At 40.8% G+C, this 18,278-nt stretch overlaps 3 protein-coding genes across 14 annotated transcripts in view; 2 read left to right on the top strand and 1 right to left on the bottom strand.

The window, feature by feature from the left end:
* Positions 1–50: 50 nt before the first annotated feature.
* Positions 51–922, bottom strand: LOC121184865 (beta-microseminoprotein). The gene is made up of 4 exons (XM_041042770.1): positions 844–922; positions 590–671; positions 392–497; positions 51–292 (listed from the first exon to the last, which is right to left on the bottom strand). Exons 1-4 carry the CDS (start codon positions 844–846, stop codon positions 163–165), a joined length of 321 nt encoding a protein of 106 aa, XP_040898704.1. The 5' UTR covers positions 847–922; the 3' UTR covers positions 51–162.
* Positions 923–1,761: 839 nt separating this feature from the next.
* Positions 1,762–14,425, top strand: kansl3 (KAT8 regulatory NSL complex subunit 3). Of its 10 annotated transcripts, none has more exons than XM_041042239.1 (22): positions 1,762–1,941; positions 3,184–3,458; positions 3,577–3,747; positions 3,891–3,981; positions 4,535–4,720; positions 4,843–4,971; positions 5,093–5,209; positions 5,298–5,396; positions 5,766–5,837; positions 5,966–6,040; positions 6,300–6,457; positions 6,540–6,603; positions 6,717–6,905; positions 7,698–7,854; positions 8,226–8,303; positions 8,542–8,721; positions 9,173–9,260; positions 9,484–9,611; positions 10,021–10,127; positions 10,811–11,009; positions 12,041–12,156; positions 12,774–14,425. In XM_041042239.1, exons 2-22 carry the CDS (start codon positions 3,247–3,249, stop codon positions 12,774–12,776), a joined length of 2,619 nt encoding a protein of 872 aa, XP_040898173.1. In that variant the 5' UTR covers positions 1,762–1,941; positions 3,184–3,246; the 3' UTR covers positions 12,777–14,425. The 10 variants fall into 10 exon arrangements, with proteins under 10 accessions (XP_040898173.1, XP_040898170.1, XP_040898172.1 ...); XM_041042236.1 differs by having other exon boundaries at positions 12,771–14,425; XM_041042238.1 differs by having other exon boundaries at positions 12,038–12,156.
* A 1,401-nt stretch (positions 14,426–15,826) lies between these two features.
* Positions 15,827–18,278, top strand: part of bmp1a (bone morphogenetic protein 1a) — a 30,272-nt gene continuing 27,820 nt past the window's right edge. The window contains exon 1 of one of the 3 annotated variants that reach the window (XM_041042089.1): positions 15,827–16,217. In XM_041042089.1, coding sequence (XP_040898023.1) covers positions 16,073–16,217 — 145 coding nt within the window. In that variant the 5' untranslated portion in view covers positions 15,827–16,072. The remainder of the gene's footprint in view (positions 16,218–18,278) is intronic. The other 2 variants (XM_041042090.1, XM_041042091.1) reach the window with 2 other exon arrangements.

The raw sequence follows: 18,278 nt of genomic DNA, 5'->3' as shown, positions 1-18,278 counted from the left end.
AGCACTTTCATAAAGCTAGTGGAATCACAAGGAATCACAATCACAAGAAGAAATGTATGATTTCTTTATTTCTTTATTTGAAATTTTATTTGTAGCAGTATTTTATTTTCAGTGAGGGGTTGTTCAGACCCTCAGACCAAACCACTCGAAACAATGACTGCATTACTTCCCTACTGCAGCATAAATTGGACATTGTACTGCTGGGTCATCCTTTTTGTGCACTATGTATTGACATGCCTGTGAGTCAAACACTGATACACAGTCGTCAGGGAACTGACGTGGGGTGTGATATCTGCAATCAAACAGTAAACAGAAGACAGTAAACACGCAAATACACATATAAATACTTTTTCTTTGTGCTCAAACAATGTAATATGCTCTGTGTACTTACACAGCACAACAGCCACTGCAACTACAGTTCATACAGTTACTATTTCTCCATGTAGATCCTATTGCGTGCCATGTGTTATCCACATCATCTTGACAATGGGTCATACCTATAGGTGGAAAGAAAAAGTTTTCAGCACAGTCATAATGTGGCATCACGTGTGATTTTTTTAATATTCTTCTTATGAAGAAAACTTTTTACCTGGTTTCACGCTCTTAAAATAGCACTGAGTGTTGGACAATGACAGTAGACCACATAGCAGCACAGCCAGCACCAAATATTTCTTCACAGGAAATCAGACACAAATACTAAAGTTTTAACATTTGATCCGAACAAACTGAATCCACAGGTATGGACTTCTCTTTATCTCCATTATCCACTTTACTTTATGGAATCAAGAAAAATCAAGAAACAAAACAGCTGCCATAAAACTTTATTAAATAATCAAAACTTACCATTATGGCAGTCAGACTTCTCAGATTTGAAAGGTATTCAGGTAAGAGGTTAAAATTATTGGATTTGTAATGAAGGACTCTCTCTTTTTAAACAGTGTGTCCTTTTGGGACCTTTGGAATTAAATAAAGAGAGGGGAGGAGCAGTCAGTTCACTGGAAGAGGTCACAGTCTCTTGAGCATGTCTCAACAGAAAAAAACAATAAATAGCACGTTGCACAACAAAGTGCACAACAATGACAAAGTTGTTTTTAAATAGTTCATGTTCATTTTAAGATTTGTAACTGCCTGGTGCACAGTTATTAAAAAAATCCTGTTGTGAACACGTAGATACATCTTTCTGGTGATATTGACAGTACAATTGTTGAAATTAATACAGTTTTTAATGTGTAATAAAGGTATTTATGAAGCTCTTGCTCTAAGTTTGTAGAAATAACATAAAATATCTATGCAACACATCCTAGACGTCTTTGACATAACATAAAAACTGTAAATTCTTTGCATTCAGTTGATAATTTTGAATGTTTTAAACTAAAATACTTACATATTGCCCCTTTAAACGAATTTTAGATAATTTTTAAAAACTCAAATGTCTATATTTTGGTGGCACTGCGCATTCTAGCAGACTAAACTGGAACCGACTCATGAAGTGAACACACCTGACTCCATGATTTCAACTTCGTAAATTAACCAAGTGAGTAAGAATATTTAAATTGCATATTAAAACAGCAACGTATGAAGCTATTCAAATGAAATGGGTTAATTTTAACGTGTTCATCATTTGTGTGGAGGGAGTAAATGATCCAGATCCACCCTGCCAGGTTTTGCGTCACTCACTCACGCGCCACTAACAAGGTTGCCAGTTTGGTAGAAACGCAGCGCTGACTGTCCTCCTTGTTCTTGAGTCAGAGAAAAGGGGGGATGGGGAGAACAACATGGCAACAAGTCGCATAACAAAAGGAAGTGAGGGAGACACGCAGTAAATTTTGGCGTTTTATTTAATTTGTAAACTTGCAAAGAAATACGTTCCTCTTTTCTGTATTTTCCCTCAGAAGAAGAGTTTAAACCGTCACGACGAAGATGGAGTAATACAGGGAAGAGGTGAGCAGCAAAACAGCGTTAGCGCCACCCTGTTTTAGCTTGCTATGCTAATGTTAGCATAGTAGGCCAGCCGTCACTCGCTTTTACACAGCCTTTTGTTAAGCTTTTAGTCACATAAACGAGTCGGTCTATATAATCAGCGGGCTAATGTTTGGTTTAAAAGTTTCATTCGATCCAGAACAGGTCAGCTATATATTATGTAAGCTAACAATATCCAGTACATGGCAGTAGTGGGTGGTGGTCTCTGTGGACAAAGCACCTGCAGGTCGGAGCGTGAGCCTAATATTTTTTTTTCCTTATCGACTGTTTATTTTCTTGATAAATCGATTAGTCCTCTAGTCTATAAAAATTCAGAAAGCAATGAATTATGTCCACCAGTTCCATTGACTTCAAGGTATCATTTTCAAATGTCCCGTTTTGACCATCTGAAGGTATGCGAATTACTATTGACATTGCGGAGTTAATGAAACCAGTATATACCTAAGTATATTTATGTTTACAAGAAGCTGGCTCCAGTACCAGTGCATTTTGGCATTTTTGTTTTTGAAATTACTACGCTTATGCTTTATAAAATTGTCTCATCGTTCTAGATAAGTACTGTTGCGGTTTACTATGGCACATACATTTTGGGGACTCATAAAATTCATAATAATAAAAGAAAACACACACTTTCAAAATGAGGCCCAAGCTGGGAAAACATTGATTATCCCAGACTTGAGACAAAGCTCTTCCAGAGCCACTGAAGACATTATACTTATGTTTTAGAGCTGGTCAATTGATCGAAAGAAAATTAGTTTGCAATTTTTCTCAGACTTGAGGTATTGTTTTAGCTGCATTTCAAGAGAAAATGTCAAAGATTTTCTGGTTTTAACTTCTCAAATGAAAGAATTTGCTGCTTTTTTTTGTCATAAACGATTTTATATAATTTTTTTGAATTCTGAACTGATGGACAGACAAATCAAGCGATTTCAAGATGTCACTTTGGGCTGTGGGAAGTTATACTGGGAACTAATATTCTAAAGAAAAAATTGGTTAAGTGAGAACACAATTGTCAGATTAATTGATAATGATAATCTTAAATTGCAGCTCTAACATGCTTTTACAGGCTGTGTAGCAAATGTCATGATGAGTAAATTGATGTTTGTGTGTAAAATCTGTCATTAAGTCCTTTAGTAGAAGGCACAGAAATAAATTAATTGTTTTCTCAGCCTATTTAAAATAAAAAATTATCCTTTCTTCCAGCTTGGTCTGAATCCACACAAGTTGTTCAGCCCTTCCCGGGGCCCTTTAGGGCCCAGGAAGAGGATGCATCGTGGTGGGGATAAGGATTTCCAGATATCGGCACGAAAGATGGGCACATCCTTGCTTTTCCAGCTGTCAGCTCATGAGAGAGAGCTGGACTTGGTTTTTCTCGACCACAGCTATGCCAAGCCATGGAATGCTCACCCAGATGCCAGCAGCGCCCGGCCCACAAGGACACTGTTTGTTACCCCCCGTCGCCAGCCTGAAGCCTTGTCGTGAGTCCTAATTTTAATCAGTGACTGAATTACAGTAGATATAGGGCTATCGTCTGGGAGTGTCATCGACCTTACTGCTTTGCAGTAACTTTTTTTTTTGTTTGTTTTTTGTCTGCAGAGACTCTGATTCTGTAATTGATGTGGAAACGGTCACGTCAACACCTATTCCTCTGTATGATAACCAGAAAGCTCTTAGTGTGATGAAGGAGTGTGAGCGACATGTCCTGTTTGCTCGCACTGTTGCTGAGAGCCCTCCTCCCCCCGATGACTGGGAAGAACATTTAAACAAGTAATCAAACATCTGCAGCAATCCACTGTTGATTTGTTATCCTCTGTGGTACTTCACACCTGTGTTCATCGAGCATAGACATTATGACTGAAACCATCTCAGTTGCAATTCATTGTCTTAACATTATTGTTTTTCTGTTTCAGGACTGGATGGTCAGTGGCTCAGAACAAACTGTTTAATAAAGTCCTTAAAGCTCTACAAGCTGAAAGACTTGCCCGTTTAGCCAACGAAAATGTAAGTTGTGGTTATTTTAACTAATTATGTTCTCAAGAGCTCAAATTTAAGACTGCGTGTGTTCTTCAGCACCGTTTATGAGTTTGTAGTTGTAAATCAACAAATGTTAACTTGTATAATTAATCTGCATGAGAAATAAAAAAAAAAGTTTGTGCATGTGTAGTAAAGATTGTTACTTTAACCCAGAAAAAAAAAAACATTCAGAGGGTAGATGGCTCCGTTGCTTGAAAGGTGTGGCAGATTTTAAGATGGTCCACAGTGCGGGCTGTTCCACGACTCCTGTGGGTTTGCATAAATACACTGCACGATAAAAGTTAACCATTATTTTCTTTATCATCAAATATAATTTAACCCTCTTAGGGCTATTTTTGTATTATCGCTTCATCCTGCGTAGTAATGTGAGATTAAAGCCATTTGTAAATTGTCATTGTTGGAATGACATTACTGATTTTATTTATTTATTTATTAGCTTGCTACTTAGATTAAATTACGGTGCAAATTAACAGTTGTTGAAAAATCACTGAATCTCTTGTGTGGTCTTCTTTCCCCTCAGGCTTCCAATGAGCCAATTTTGCGGAGGATAGCCGTAGACAAGTGTGCCAGGAAGGTGCGGCATGCATTAGCCAGTGTAAACTGGGACACCAAGCTGACGCAGTGGTTACACACCACCATGATTGAATCCTTAAGTCTTGCCATGCTTGCTGCTTACCTGGATGTGCTGCAGACACTCAAAAGCAAGGTATTATGTCTGTAATTAAATGAAGGATAAGAAATGGTGTATGTTTTCTGATATGTGTCGCAGCATCTGTGCAAGCTTGATCCTTGTTTCATTATGACCTCTCTCTCTGTGTGTCTGGGAAGTTGCCCTCGCTGATTGACAGAATGCTGTTGCCGGCGGCAAAGACTGGAGCTCCGAGTGCAGAGGCTCTGTCACTCCTGCTTAAACGGCCATGGGACCCAGCTGTTGGAGTTCTGTCTCAAAACAAACCGGTAGAACTAAACTATTCACTCTCCGTTTCTAAAACGCTATTATACAGCTTTTTGCACTTCATTTTTCATGATCTGTAACAGTTTAACACCAGTTCCCTATCTGTTTTCTTACATGTTTCAGAGCAAACTTCCTGGATCCCCTCTCATCCTAATTGCACCATCAAGCCCAACCAATCCTGCCCTCTCTACCTCACGGCGGATGAGATTCTGGCAGTCGCAGCTCTCCTGTTTAGGAAAGGTCTGAAGTGTCACTCGTTTAAATCTCCAAGAATATACTGTACTAATTTCTCTCAGAAAGGTGACTAAAACAGCTTTTTCAATGCCAGGTCATCCCAGTGCACACTCATGTTAACAGCGGTGCCAATATTGGCATTACCCAGTGTCTAGAGCACATGTTGGGTACTGTCAGGGCCAAGGTCATGGAGGTAAGTCGTTCTGCTTTTTTATTTTGTACACATGTGACAGTATGATTGTTATGGTGTTTGTAAAATTCATGTAGTTGAATGTAGTTCATTTGTCTTTAATGTGCACAGTGGAAATGGCTTTTATTGCATGAAAGATGGCGATGCACAGGCCAAACCAGTAAAACAAGAATATTTCTTAAGTAAGAATTTTACATCAATGATGACTCAACGTTGTGGCCTTGTCTTGTGTCAGCAATTTATTTCAACAACAAAATGGAAAAAAAATTGTCATTTAGAATACAGATTCTTTTATTGTTTTGTTTGATTTTTTTTTTTGCATGTGATACATCAGCAGCTGTATTGATTATGTGTTATAAATTTAACCACCAGGTTCACAGTCACTTCCCCCATAAACCTATTATCCTGGTGGGCTGGAGTGCTGGTGCTCTCATCGCTTGTCATGTAAGACTTCTTATAATCTCTAATCTGTATTGTCTGATATGTCTCTAAACAAGTTTCACCCATGAAAAAGTGCAATTTTTTAAAATCTCTACAGTGTCATTAGTTAATTTAAAACTGTTTAATTACAGGTATCCCTCATGGAGTATCTGACTGCTGTGGTGTGTCTTGGCTTCCCCCTGTTAACAGTCAATGGGCCAAGAGGGGTAAGGCCTAGAGCATCATCATCTCCCAATGATATGCATTTTTATGTCTCTGCACCGGCAACAGGCGTGCCCGAAGGCGTGCCCGTCTTCGGGTTGTCCATCTGTCCGTACATCACATTCTGGAGAACATGATATCTCAGGAACACTTTGAGAGAATTCTTTTAAATTTGGCACAAACCTTCACTGGGACACTGGGAGTGATGAAGTGATTAGAATGTGGTGGTCAAAGTTCAGTTGTTGATTTGCTACTGGTTTGCAGGATGTGGACGACCCGCTGTTGGACATGAAGACCCCAGTGTTATTTGTGGTCGGCCAGAACGCTCTGCAGTGTAGTATAGAAGGCATGGAGGAGTTCAGAGAGAAGCTGAGGGCAGACAACAGCATGGTGGTGGTGGGAGGAGCTGACGACAACCTCAGGTCAGTAATATCATATTCTTAGTAGCAGAATGTAAGTTTTTAATGTGATTCAGTGGGAACACTAAATGGTATCCTTCCACAGAATCAATTCAGCAAAGATGAAATCGGAGGGACTGACACAGACCATGGTGGACCGCTGCGTTCAGGTTTGTCCTTGTAACTGGAAATATCAAATTTCTCTGAAGTGTGTCTCATCCTCTGCAGTGCCACTATGACTATGATGTTGATAACAGAAGCATTTTTCTTCACTGCTCTGCAGGATGAGATCGCTGACTTCTTGTCAGGTGTCCTCACAAGGGCAGAGGGCCACAGTCATGGTTCAGGGGAGATGAGGGACCTGGACACAGAGAAGAAGAAAAGGACTCGACGGGAACTTCCCTTTGACATGGAGAGAGGACGACCCTCCTCCCCTGCGCTAAGAGTTCCCATCTCACCATCGGGTTCAGAGGTCAGTTAACATCACCTACTTTTACCAAGGTTTTTCAAAGGGTTTTGAAGTGTGGCTTACTTTTAGGCCTTAGATGAACCACCAGGGCTTCATCTGATTACTATAATAGGAATACTAACAAATACTTAAAAGTTACTAATACTGCATGAAGTAATGATTGGATACAATCACATCTAATGATTGCTTTGTTGGTTTTGTATCCCCAAAATGGGAAAATTTTTGACCAACAGAGATGACAGTGTTGAAAGTTATTGTGTCTTCCCCAAGTTTGAACTGACAGGTTGTCACATTTTCTCCTTTTTGATGAGTACAGAAAAATGCCAGATAATGCAAAAATGTCATTTGCCAGACAAGAGTCTGGCGAGTTTTTTTTTTTTTTTTCTTAAATGACAGGTTTTCATTTCCTCCACTCACTGGATTTATAGAATTCTGGATTAAAGTCTGCATAGTGGCTTTTTGAGGGAGTGGCTTTAATACCTCTCTCTCCTGCCAACTCTGTATGACTGAAAATGTCTCAGAAGCTCAGGATTTTATAACATTATTATTATTATTATTTTGTATGTGTATTTGTTTTTGTGTCTTTGGTTGACGGTTTGGTTTTCATTTATAATTATGTACAATTTTGTTCAATGCATTTGGGAGGAATTCTAATATGCAGACTTTGTTTAGGTCTTTCAAATTAAAGCATATCTCATGAATATTAACAGCAATGGGTTTATACTGTCTACATGTTCAATGAATGACATTAATAAATCATTACTCATCAGGTATTCCTCTTTACTGCATCCTCAGGATCTGTCTAGTGTCTGTAGCAGTCCCACCTCAAGTCCCAAACCCAAGACTTCTGGTCTGTCTCCGGCACAGAAGTCCAGTCTGATCACAGCCACACAGCTCCTAAAGACACACATGCAGCGCTCTGGCACAGTGCTCACTCACAAGCAGGCTCAAGGTTAGTTCACCACCACACTTTGGTGCTGGGTGCATTGAAAACACACTGCGAGCATTCACATTCACCCACATGTGCGCAGGGATCTTGCTACCTGTGTGTACACAGCTCTCACATTTTCTCCACTTTGTTTATGTAAACTTGTTAAATGAATCATTCACCTCAGCTTGTGCAAAAGCTGTGCGAGTTGAGCAAGCGGGGGGGGGGGGTCTGCTATGTGGAAATGATTGTAAATTCATTTCTTTTGAAGAGATTATCACGTCACGACATCTGATGGGGCAAGATGGAACGTGACTGAAATACTCTCCTCTCATCCTCTTGTCTCTTCTCTTCCTGCAACTTTCCTTTCCGGCTTTTTTTCCAATTCATTCCAGCTCAGTTTGCTGCTTTTATGAAACAAAACATGCTTGTGAGGAAAAATCTTCCTCCTGGCACCCCTCCTTGTATTTTTGGTAAGTGTCTATCCCTCTTCCTTTCTCTTTCCTCTGTCTCTTTTCACTCCTTTCCTTGTTTACATTGCTCTAAATTTATATGAATGTTGCATACTGAAATACTGCACTGCACGAAAGCACTTATTGACATGCTTGGAATTGTGCATTTCTTTTTTTGCAGAGCAGGTTACTGTCACAGCCAATTGAAAGTTGTGTAAAAATTAACCTTTGTGTTTATTTGCATGTTTGTGTGATGCAGTGCCAGTGACCAGTGATCAGATGGAGGGCCTTGACAGAGATGAACTGAGGTCCCATGGGAAGAGGCGGCAGACTCCTAGTCCTACGCCAAGCAAGGCCTCCAAGAGAGCCAAGATCAAGGTGACCATTGTTTCCCAGAATGAGTCAGCAGGGGGCGCCATCAACCCTGCTGGACAGGAAGGTACAAAACCTTGTATTCTTCATTACTTGCATATGAGACTGTATTAGCAGTGGTACTTTGAAGGAAAAACATGCCTGGCCTTTCTTGTTAGTTTGAGTAAACAGATAATGTCCTTTGTTTTCTTGTGGATTGATAAAATCAGCAGTCAGCAGACAGGGTCAGGAAAAATCAGAAGTTTTGAGCCGTTCGCCCTTTCATACAGATCTCTAGATGGAATGATAACGAGAGAAACATGTTTTTGTGTGTTATGCAATTTAAAGTGAATGTGGGACTTTTTGAAAGCCATTTTTTCAGTTCTTGAAAAAGTATGGTACCTGTAATGCATGACTGTCCAGTGCAGGGTAACTGTTTGAGGGCTTGAGCTTTTTCCCCACAGACAATCATTTGATCTTGAATCTTTTTCCCAAAGCAGAATAACTGATTATCCTGATATTCTCCTCTTTCCATGCAGTGGGTGTCTCTGGGAAGCCCTTAACAGTGACGGTGGGACAGACTGTGGCTGGAGCCAAGGAGCTCTCTGGACTTCTTACAGGCCAGCGGTAAGCTGTCGGGCCTTGCCTACACACAGGCACATTAAGTGTAGAGCGCTTAAACCCCTAACCATGCCTACACCCACCCCCACCCCACCCTATTGGACAAAAGTGTGTCTGGTGCAGAGAGACTGACAAGTGGTGTACTCAGAGTTTGGGAGCTGAGTGATGGCCAAACAGCACTTGCCGGGGTAGCTCCTGAGTAGTTTGGTGGTTATGTGTGTCACTGCAGGTCTGGTAGTCTCTCAGAGGTGTCTGGTGCCCTGTCCCCAGGCTCCAGCTCATTCAGCAGCGTGCAGCCTTGCATGGTGTCAGGGTCCTCCACACCAGTCCAGGCGCAAGCTCCGGCTACTGCCCAAGGTATCTGTGTCCTGTTCTGCCCTGCACGCCTGTTTGCACTCTCAACTGTGCAGCTAATCTCTGAGCAGTAGCCTCAACACACAGTGCAGTTTTAACCGCTTTGTAGAAAAGTTTTGAACACTGGATGAGAACAGTGTGCGAGGACAACATAACTAAGCAAACATGATCATTAATCACCTCTTGCGCCATTGCTGTCTGTCACTGTCCCAAACCTTACCCTTTGGACATGACTTTCATATGGTGTGTTTGTGCGTGCGTGCGTGTGTGTGTGTGTGTCCATCTAGTTCAAGCCTGTCTGGGTATTGGGCAGGAGCAGTTTGTAGAAGTTTGATTTGTTAATATTTGCTTGGCATTGATTTCACCCAAATTTCAGCTTGATTGATTGATTTGTCTTTGTGTTTGTGCACAGCACCTTCCGCCAGCAGTCTGCTTCAAGGCCTAAGTTTCAGTCTTCAGGAGATCATCACCAAAGCTCCTAGCTTGCCCTCCACAGCCGCCAACACAGGCAGCACCCAGGTACCTCTTTGATTACATGGTTACATTACATAAAAAGTTCGAAGGACTTTGCTCGTCTGTTCACTATTGATTGGCCAAAACATGGAAAAACACTGGTTTGAGCATGTAAATGGTGTGTATGGGAGAATTAGCATGTTGTAACAGCAGAGAATGGACACAGAGTGTAATAGATGACTTGATTTCTTGCTTTTTATATTAGCAGGAGATCGTCGCTCATGTTACCATATCCACAGGTGGATACATAGTACACTCATTTTCCATTTCATTAGTTCTAAAACTAATACAACAGTCATACAGTAAATCCTAGCTTCATGAAGGTTATGATTCCCAGTTTTTGTTAAAACCGTTTTAAGGTTGTGTTGATTCAACTGCAGTTTCATTTTTGAGGGTGTAGCTCGTGGTTTTGTGGACTTCTATTGCTAAACTGAGAGTGGTTTCAAATATTTTGTCTGCACCATTTATATCACTAACGGTTGACAAAACATTATAAACACATTAGAGTTTTATCTTTGTGTACCTGATAAAGTGGCAACTGAATGTCAGTTGTACAAACAGCAGGAAAATGTGCTGTTACCTCTCTGACTGATGGGAGTGAAAGATGAAATCCATCCTCAGTCTGTTGCTATTCGCACAAATGAGGAAACGTTGGACTATCTGTTTGTCTTCTCCTCCTCCACCCTCAGGCGGTTTGTGGGAAGCCCCAGGGTCAGGTCCTGAGCTCCGTCGGTACCAGCAGCAGTACTCTGCTCCGGGCGGTGCCTGTGGTCACCACAGGAGGAGTGGCTAAAACCACCGCCATCCACCAGCTCCTCACCAATGGCGGGCTGGCCAAACTTGCCAGCAGCTTGCCGGGCTTGGCGCACATCACAAATCAGACCGCTGGTATGTCTCGAACTGCCAAAACACGACGGCCACGTTGAATGCCCAGGGTTCATTCATCCTTTGTTTTGGAAACAGTAGATCAGGACGTCTGTAGGCCAGGGAGGATTGTTGCAGGAAAGGATCATAGAGGACAGCTCTGTCGAGTGTGTGTGTGTGTGTGCGTGCGTGCGTGCGTGCGTGCGTGTGTGTGTGTGTGTGGGGATAGTTTGCCTGGAGGAGCCTGACTGCTGTCAGATGTGCAGCTATACAGCATCTAAAGCCAGATCAGCGGCATGTAACATGTTTTGTGTTATTGTTTAGAAGGAAACCTATGGGGAAATGTAAGGTCAAATTTTTGAGCTCCCAGCTTGTGTTTGATACATAATGTTTATGTAGAAATGGATGCGAATGTAAAATATAAATGTAAGAAACCATTTGATACAGAAGAATTGTGAGTTAAGTTAAAACCAATGTTGATAAGGTTGACCAAACTGCTTTTGTCGAATTTGTTTGTTAGAGCTGTCATTTCATGTTTGTGTTTTTGTTTGCCTCTTCATGTTTTAACATTTTGCAAACCCTCCCATTAAATCATCTTTAAAAGTATCCATAAATATGAACGCGGACCTCTTACAGAGAAGTGTTAAAAAGCAATAACAGTATTAGTATATAGCATTACCCAAGCTCTGTTATTGTTGTCACAATAAAGACTGGAATCAAACTCATGTTTTCATTGCTCCTGTTTTTTTTTTTTTTTGTTGGTTTTTTTTGTTTTTTGTTTTTTTGTTTTTTTAATCAGTTGTATTTCCCACCCCTCTCTCCCGACTAAACCTCCAAATTTTGCTTTTATTTTTCATTATGTTCATTGTCCGACGCCCTGCTATTGTTTTAATTTGCTAACTTAACCATGAAGCAAAAAAAGATTGTTCTGATCGCTTCTATCACAAACATGTTCGACAACTTTTGTGGCAAAGTAAAAGTCCATATTAGTGTGTTTTGAGATTAGCATGTGTAGCTGTTAGTGCTGAGCAGTTTTGTCTGTGTGTTGTCAGTAGGGCAGAAAGCCCCCACTTCTATAACGGTGACACTTCGAGGAGGGCAGCCGAGTAGAGTGGGATCTGTCAGCCAAGTTGGTGAGGTTGTGACGCCGGCTCGTACCCATGAGCCCAAGGTGTGTCTCGTTTAACTGTCTAAATAGGCACATTTCACTTGCAACGTTTTAATTGTTTACTTACCTCGAAAGTGACAGCACATGTTGGTGTATTCAGTAATGAATAATTAAAAAGCAAGTCTAGAGCATAATCCTTCACCATTGCAATTAATGCACAAGTTATACACAAATAAGCTGTTGATACATGTAATGAGCACTAGTTTTTTTTGTTGTTTAAAATGACACTGGCGATGAAATGTGAGTGTGGTCTACGGCTTTTGCTTTATTTATTTATAGAGTTTGTTTTATAGCACAGCTTTTGTTTCTTAGAAGCCCACTTATTTTAGAGTCACAAGTATCTGGAGTAAAAATGACCTTCTCAGTTGAGTATTAATGTGTCTAAATAGGAGGCTTTGTACAAAAGGAAGCTGCATCTCTGAAAATATTCTGATATGGCTAAAAATAAACACACTATTAAAGATACTGTTTGTACTGAAGTTGTCAGTCTGTTTTAGAGCCAAGAAAGTGCTTCAAATGTGAAGCATTTCTTTGTTCTTAAGACATCAATATAAATAGGATTATTATTACATTTCCTGGACTGTGAGTTAATTAATTTCGCTGTGCCCTTTTTCCAGCAGTGAAAATCTCAGCTCACAGTTTCCATGTGATGATACACCTGATGTAAGCTGGTGTTGTGCCAGAGGCATCTGGGAGCCAAAGCCTGCTGATCAGACTGTACCCTCCCTGTAATGATGTATACACCACCCCACAGCGCACAGAACACCTGCCTCACATCCTCCAGAGGGCTCCCCAGTCGAGATGGTTGGAAATGGCCAGGCATTTGCTGCCAGTTGTGGCTAAGCCGCTACGGTGCTTAACCTCTGTGTACAGATGGGTGGACCTCGTGCTACAGTCTGTGCTCTCTTCCTACACCTTTAACTTCAATGGAGCAAGTTCAGACAGCCAGATATACAGCATGACCATATATTATCCTCTAGGAAAGATCATGTAAGGATAAACTGCAACCTCCCCAGACTGTGACAATACCACTGTAAAAGGACAGATGTTTAACTCTTGGTGCTGACCAAACACAGTACATCACAATTATAAAAAGACAGAAATCTTTAGGTTTTTTTTTTTTTGAGTGTACATTAAATTTAAATCCCTTTGTCATCCTGCTATAATATCTCTTATTTATCATAGTCCTAAATAAGTATGATTACCAGGAATGTCAGCTTGAGTGTAGAGCATTTTGATGTCACAGCTGGATATTCCTATGTATTTCCATATTTGTGAGATTACTACATTTGAATATTAGTCCCTGTTTGGATATTATTTATCACAATAATAATTATATCATCATCATTAGAACAATTTTTCATAATAGACGCTTTTCGTGTAACAGTTTTCTTTCACTATGACAAAGAACTTCATGATACAATATGCCTAAAATGAAGTAGAGTAAGAACTACATTTCAGAGCTAATTAAATGTCAGTGTTGGTCATAATCGTGATCGCAGAAGCTACAGTATATCGTCACAGCTGCCCCGTGTTGACTGTGCAGTGCTCAAGTTGAATAATATGTACTATGCACACAAAAGCTGCAATACATGAGCAGTTCATGTCTGTCAGCATTTACGATAAACAATATTCGTTATGTTTCCTCTCTAACCTCATGTTCCATAGTCTAACTATAAGGCAATATTCCCCTTCTGCACTGCCATCACTTCACTGTATATGGACTTTTTGTTTGAAATTACCGCAGTAAAAAAAAAAAAAAAAACAAAAAAAACTGATTTGCCAGAAGACAACTGTGTTCCCTGTTGCTAATCTAAATATTTGCTTCTGTGTGTTCAACACTTGTAGCATTGAGCAAGCTGAGAAACTCCTCTTATTCAGAATATAATGAAGGAGATTACTCTCATGCATGATCGTTATACTGATGTGTTTACAGCAGCAGCATAAATACAGCCCCCTCATCTCAGCAGACATCCTGTCTTAAATTCCACACATAGGCAGCAGTCAGATAAGATAAAGAGAGGAGTGTGTCGCTTTCCTCTTACATAAGCCAAGCTTTGTATGTAATAGGCAGGGAAGGGATAACTGATGCCAGTCAGACAGGGAACAACAGAGCTGCTGGTATAACCTCCCATCATCAGCACCAGTGCAATCCATCTGAGGTCTCTGTCCATCCAATCTCATCTACAGCTCAGTTTTTGTTATTTTCTTCAGAAAAGAGTTTGATGTGTGTGAAATCCAGTGAGATTGGGAAGAATATTTCAGCTTAGTGAAGTGATCTTCACTGAGACATGGTGTCGGTTCAATAAACCCAGAAGAATAGAGGAGTCAGTACATCTGATATCACCACTAAGATTTCTATATCCAATTATAAAGACCACTACTAGTCTTTTAGGCGAGGGAGCCTAAAAGTAGGACCATAAGCTTTAAGTGTGATGTGTTTTGAATGTACTGTAGACTGTGCAGTGCTGCTGCCAGTCATATGCTTTACAAGTCAGATGAAAATGTTATATGCAGGTTTGTGCTTTTACATTCAACTAGAAATAACTGTCCATTGAATGTATTTATATTCACAGGTATAAAAAAAAAAGCTAGTTCATATACTTTACTCTGTTTATGTATATCTGTACATACAAATATTTAACTACAAGAACAAAAGAAAATCCTAAAGTTACGGAAAGATGAAAAACAAGAGATTCCGTGATTAATTATATATATAATTAATGTTATAAATAAACGCAGGCTACGGCTTCAGGAGATCAGTCTATAGTTAGATTTGCAATCTGAGGCATCGCCGCCAGAGAATTAAATAAATTAATAAAACAACGAACATTTTTTGACATACTCAGACTAAATGATATGCCGGAGTACGTAACCATCTTCTGTTTACTTACTTTCCATTTTAAATCGATGCCTGTAATATCGCGTGAATTACCGACAGGCGGCGCTGTATTCACCTCAACCTGCTCGTGACTCCCTGTATGTTAGTAAAGCCTGTTCCAGAGATGGTTCAAGCACAGTCTGTTTGTTCTTAACGTGCCCGCGTGTGTTTGTGATAGCGAGAGGGGGTGGCTGGAGCAGTGCGCACGTGAGAATAATTGTGCGTACGTAATGCGCCTTTGCGTGTGTCTGCGTGGCGGTTACGTGCGCTCGTGTCTGTGTTAAAGGCAAAAAAGAAAACAAAAGCTAAGGAGGATGTTTGAGTCTATTCAACTTCAAATTAAAGTATATAATGATACGGAAGATAATAAGACCCAGGCTTGTCAGGTCAGTACAGTTTAATTTAAACTTTTAAATTTTACGTACTTTTATGAATAAAATGAGAGCCACAGTTAAACGCCTCAGCCCATTAAAAAAAAAATCTTTCCCCAGAGAGCTAAATATGATAATATCTTTACTTTTGTTGATTTAATACTGAATTAATACCTATCAGCACTACAAACTGGACTGTGGTGGCAGCAAATGGGAAATTATCACTACAATTTCTATTCTTCACAAAGACATAATATTACAGTGAACCAAACTATAGCCCCTCATAAGCTCCCCAAGGACCCCTGATGGACCGACTAGGGAGCAATAAAAATGCGCACGGGCATCACCGAGTAAAAGGGCAGTTTTTCACCGCCCCTGTGGAGCTGCCATATCATCAAAGTTTCTCAGGCAGTACTTGCACTAGCCCGGAGCTCCGGCTGGAGGAGAGAAATCACTACCCCCAGAGCCAAGAAGACACCGGAGAGAGGCTGGATTTAAAACCCGCCCTCCGGAGGGATCTCGTTTCCCCCAAAAACCTCCCATTTTTTTTCTCTCTCTCTCTCTTTCACTCACTCTTCTCTCTCTCTCTTTCCCTCTTTCCCTCTCTCGTCCCTCTCTCTTCCTTTACCTTTATCCCTCGCTTTTCGCCGTTTCCCCCACCACAATCATGGATCTCACGGCGAGATGGTTGTTTCTTCTGTCCTGTCTCGGCGTGATATTGGCGATCGATTTGGAAGCGATTGATCCCGGCTACTATGTGGAGCCCACTGCCACATCAGAGGCGATCGACTATAAGGATCCCTGTAAAGCTGGTGAGATTTTTCCCCCCTTTTCTTTTTTTTTTTTTCTTTTTTTGGTTGTACGCTGTGTGATTTACCTTATTTATGTGAAGGTAGAAACATGCCACGAATCTGTTTGTGGAGCTTGCAGAGATCAGCCACAGGAACGCTTTGGGAGAAATGACAGTAGTGAATGTAGTTTGTAAAAGGCTTGAGAGAACATAATGTGCATTTGTTTTGTACTGAGTGACATAGTTTCTGCAGTTTGAAACATTTGAAGCACACACACACTAAGTCGCGCTGGAATAACCCTGCTCGGAGAGTGGCTGCAAGGATTGTAAGAATGAAAATAAAAGAGGATGAGTCTCTGAATACATTCCCCGAGACATGAAAAGTTTTGGCTTAAGTGCTTGTTGAAAAGTTCCAGCCTGCTGTTTGCGGCAAATGCACTTTTATTCTTCCAAACGTGATCATGTAGCTCCCGCAGGCTGTCTGCTGTGTATTATTAAAAAGTCTGAGCTGCTGGGAAAACAAACGATTTCTGCACTTTGAATTTAAGACTCCTGCTCCCTTTCTGTTTTTTTCTTTCTTTCTTTTTTTGTCACTGCACAAATAGTCTTTTTTGTTTTTTTTCCACCGGCTGTTCACACGGCCACTAAAACAAAGTGGAGGAGGGGAGAGAGCAGAGTACAGTGGAGCTTAGAAATTATGCACACATAATTCTGCTGGCGGTTGTCTTATGGCTCAAAGTATAAATATGTCTGCTTCTTTTCTTCTGTGGAGAGACCTGCATATTTCCCCATTATTTGGCCAAAGCATATCAGACTTGTCATTGTAATCTTTTTTTTCTGTACTGTGAACTCACTGTCTTGCCAAATCCCTTTGGGGGAGTTTGAACAGATTGTGTTTTCCATCTGGTGAAAGTATTCAGGTTACAGATACAGAGAGTTGGCTTCAGTCAAAATGACCTCTAAAGTCCTGGAAGTGCACAGTGATTTGGCATTTGACAATTTCTGATGTGGCAGCCGGTTTCAAAAAATACAATTCAGTCCTCCTGCTCTCGGCTACCCATCTATCTGTTTTCTTCATCTTTCCCCTGCGAAGATTAATAAGTGCACAGGGAGGCATAAAGATGGTTATTTAGGAGTGTGGTGGCTTTACATAAACATGACAAAAGGTCAGGCTGCAGATGAACCATGTCCTATGTACAAGTGGGTGAAGATGTTGCTTCCTGTTTTTGTTTCGCTGTTTACACTGAGTCATTCAAGAGTTCATACCAGATTGTTTTGCATCATTAGTATGGATTTACTGCACATTGACGTGGTGTTCAGTTGACCTCCTCACGACTCGAAAGGTAAACTAACAAAGTGTTGACGACATTGAATTTAACGGAAATGTCTCAACAGGGACATTCCCACTTGAAAATACCCGGTCCTGATTGGTGCTTGTCTAGTCCGTCAATGAGGATGTTATCATTATTAGAGATCCAACTTGAAGTGTCATTTGAATAAAGCAGACTTTTGTTTATGGTCTCCTCTGGGCACGTCTGCAGACAGGTGGTTGGGAGACGGTCACAAGCAGGAACTCCCACTCTCGTAACCCTCCCAGTCTCAAGCTCTTCCAACACCCACCTGCTTTTCTCCTTCCTACTTAAGCAACACAATGTCCAAGATCTCTCAGCGCTCCCTTTTACTCCTCACTCGTCCTCACTCAGTCGATACACCAGAGACAAAAATTTCCACTATAGTCAACTCCGTGCTAGCGTCTGTAGACCCAAGGATAGAGCTGATGTTTCGTGGATTATTGATTTCCTCTCTTTTTTTTCCTCATTTTTCAATCACATCACCGCACTGAGGTCTATTTGATCGCTTTCTGTGGCCTCGAGGTCAGCGTTTTCGTGTCATGCTGCTTCCGCTCAGGAAAACGCTTACAGCCGTGTGAAGTTTCTAATGCAGTAGACAGGGGCACTGTGAGGAGAGGATTTGTCCTCTGTGGGGTTGTCCTTGCTTAACACTGTTCTTTCGATGTTAGGGTTTTTAACAGTTGATCAGGGGATATGTGTTTGAAACTGTTTTTCTCTGATGTTCTCTTGAA

Source organism: Toxotes jaculatrix, chromosome 7 (assembly GCF_017976425.1).
Source record: "Toxotes jaculatrix isolate fToxJac2 chromosome 7, fToxJac2.pri, whole genome shotgun sequence".
Classification (NCBI taxonomy): Eukaryota; Metazoa; Chordata; class Actinopteri; family Toxotidae; genus Toxotes; species Toxotes jaculatrix.
The sequence above is the reverse complement of the archived record's forward strand: the minus strand, read 5'-3'. Positions and strand labels throughout refer to the sequence as shown.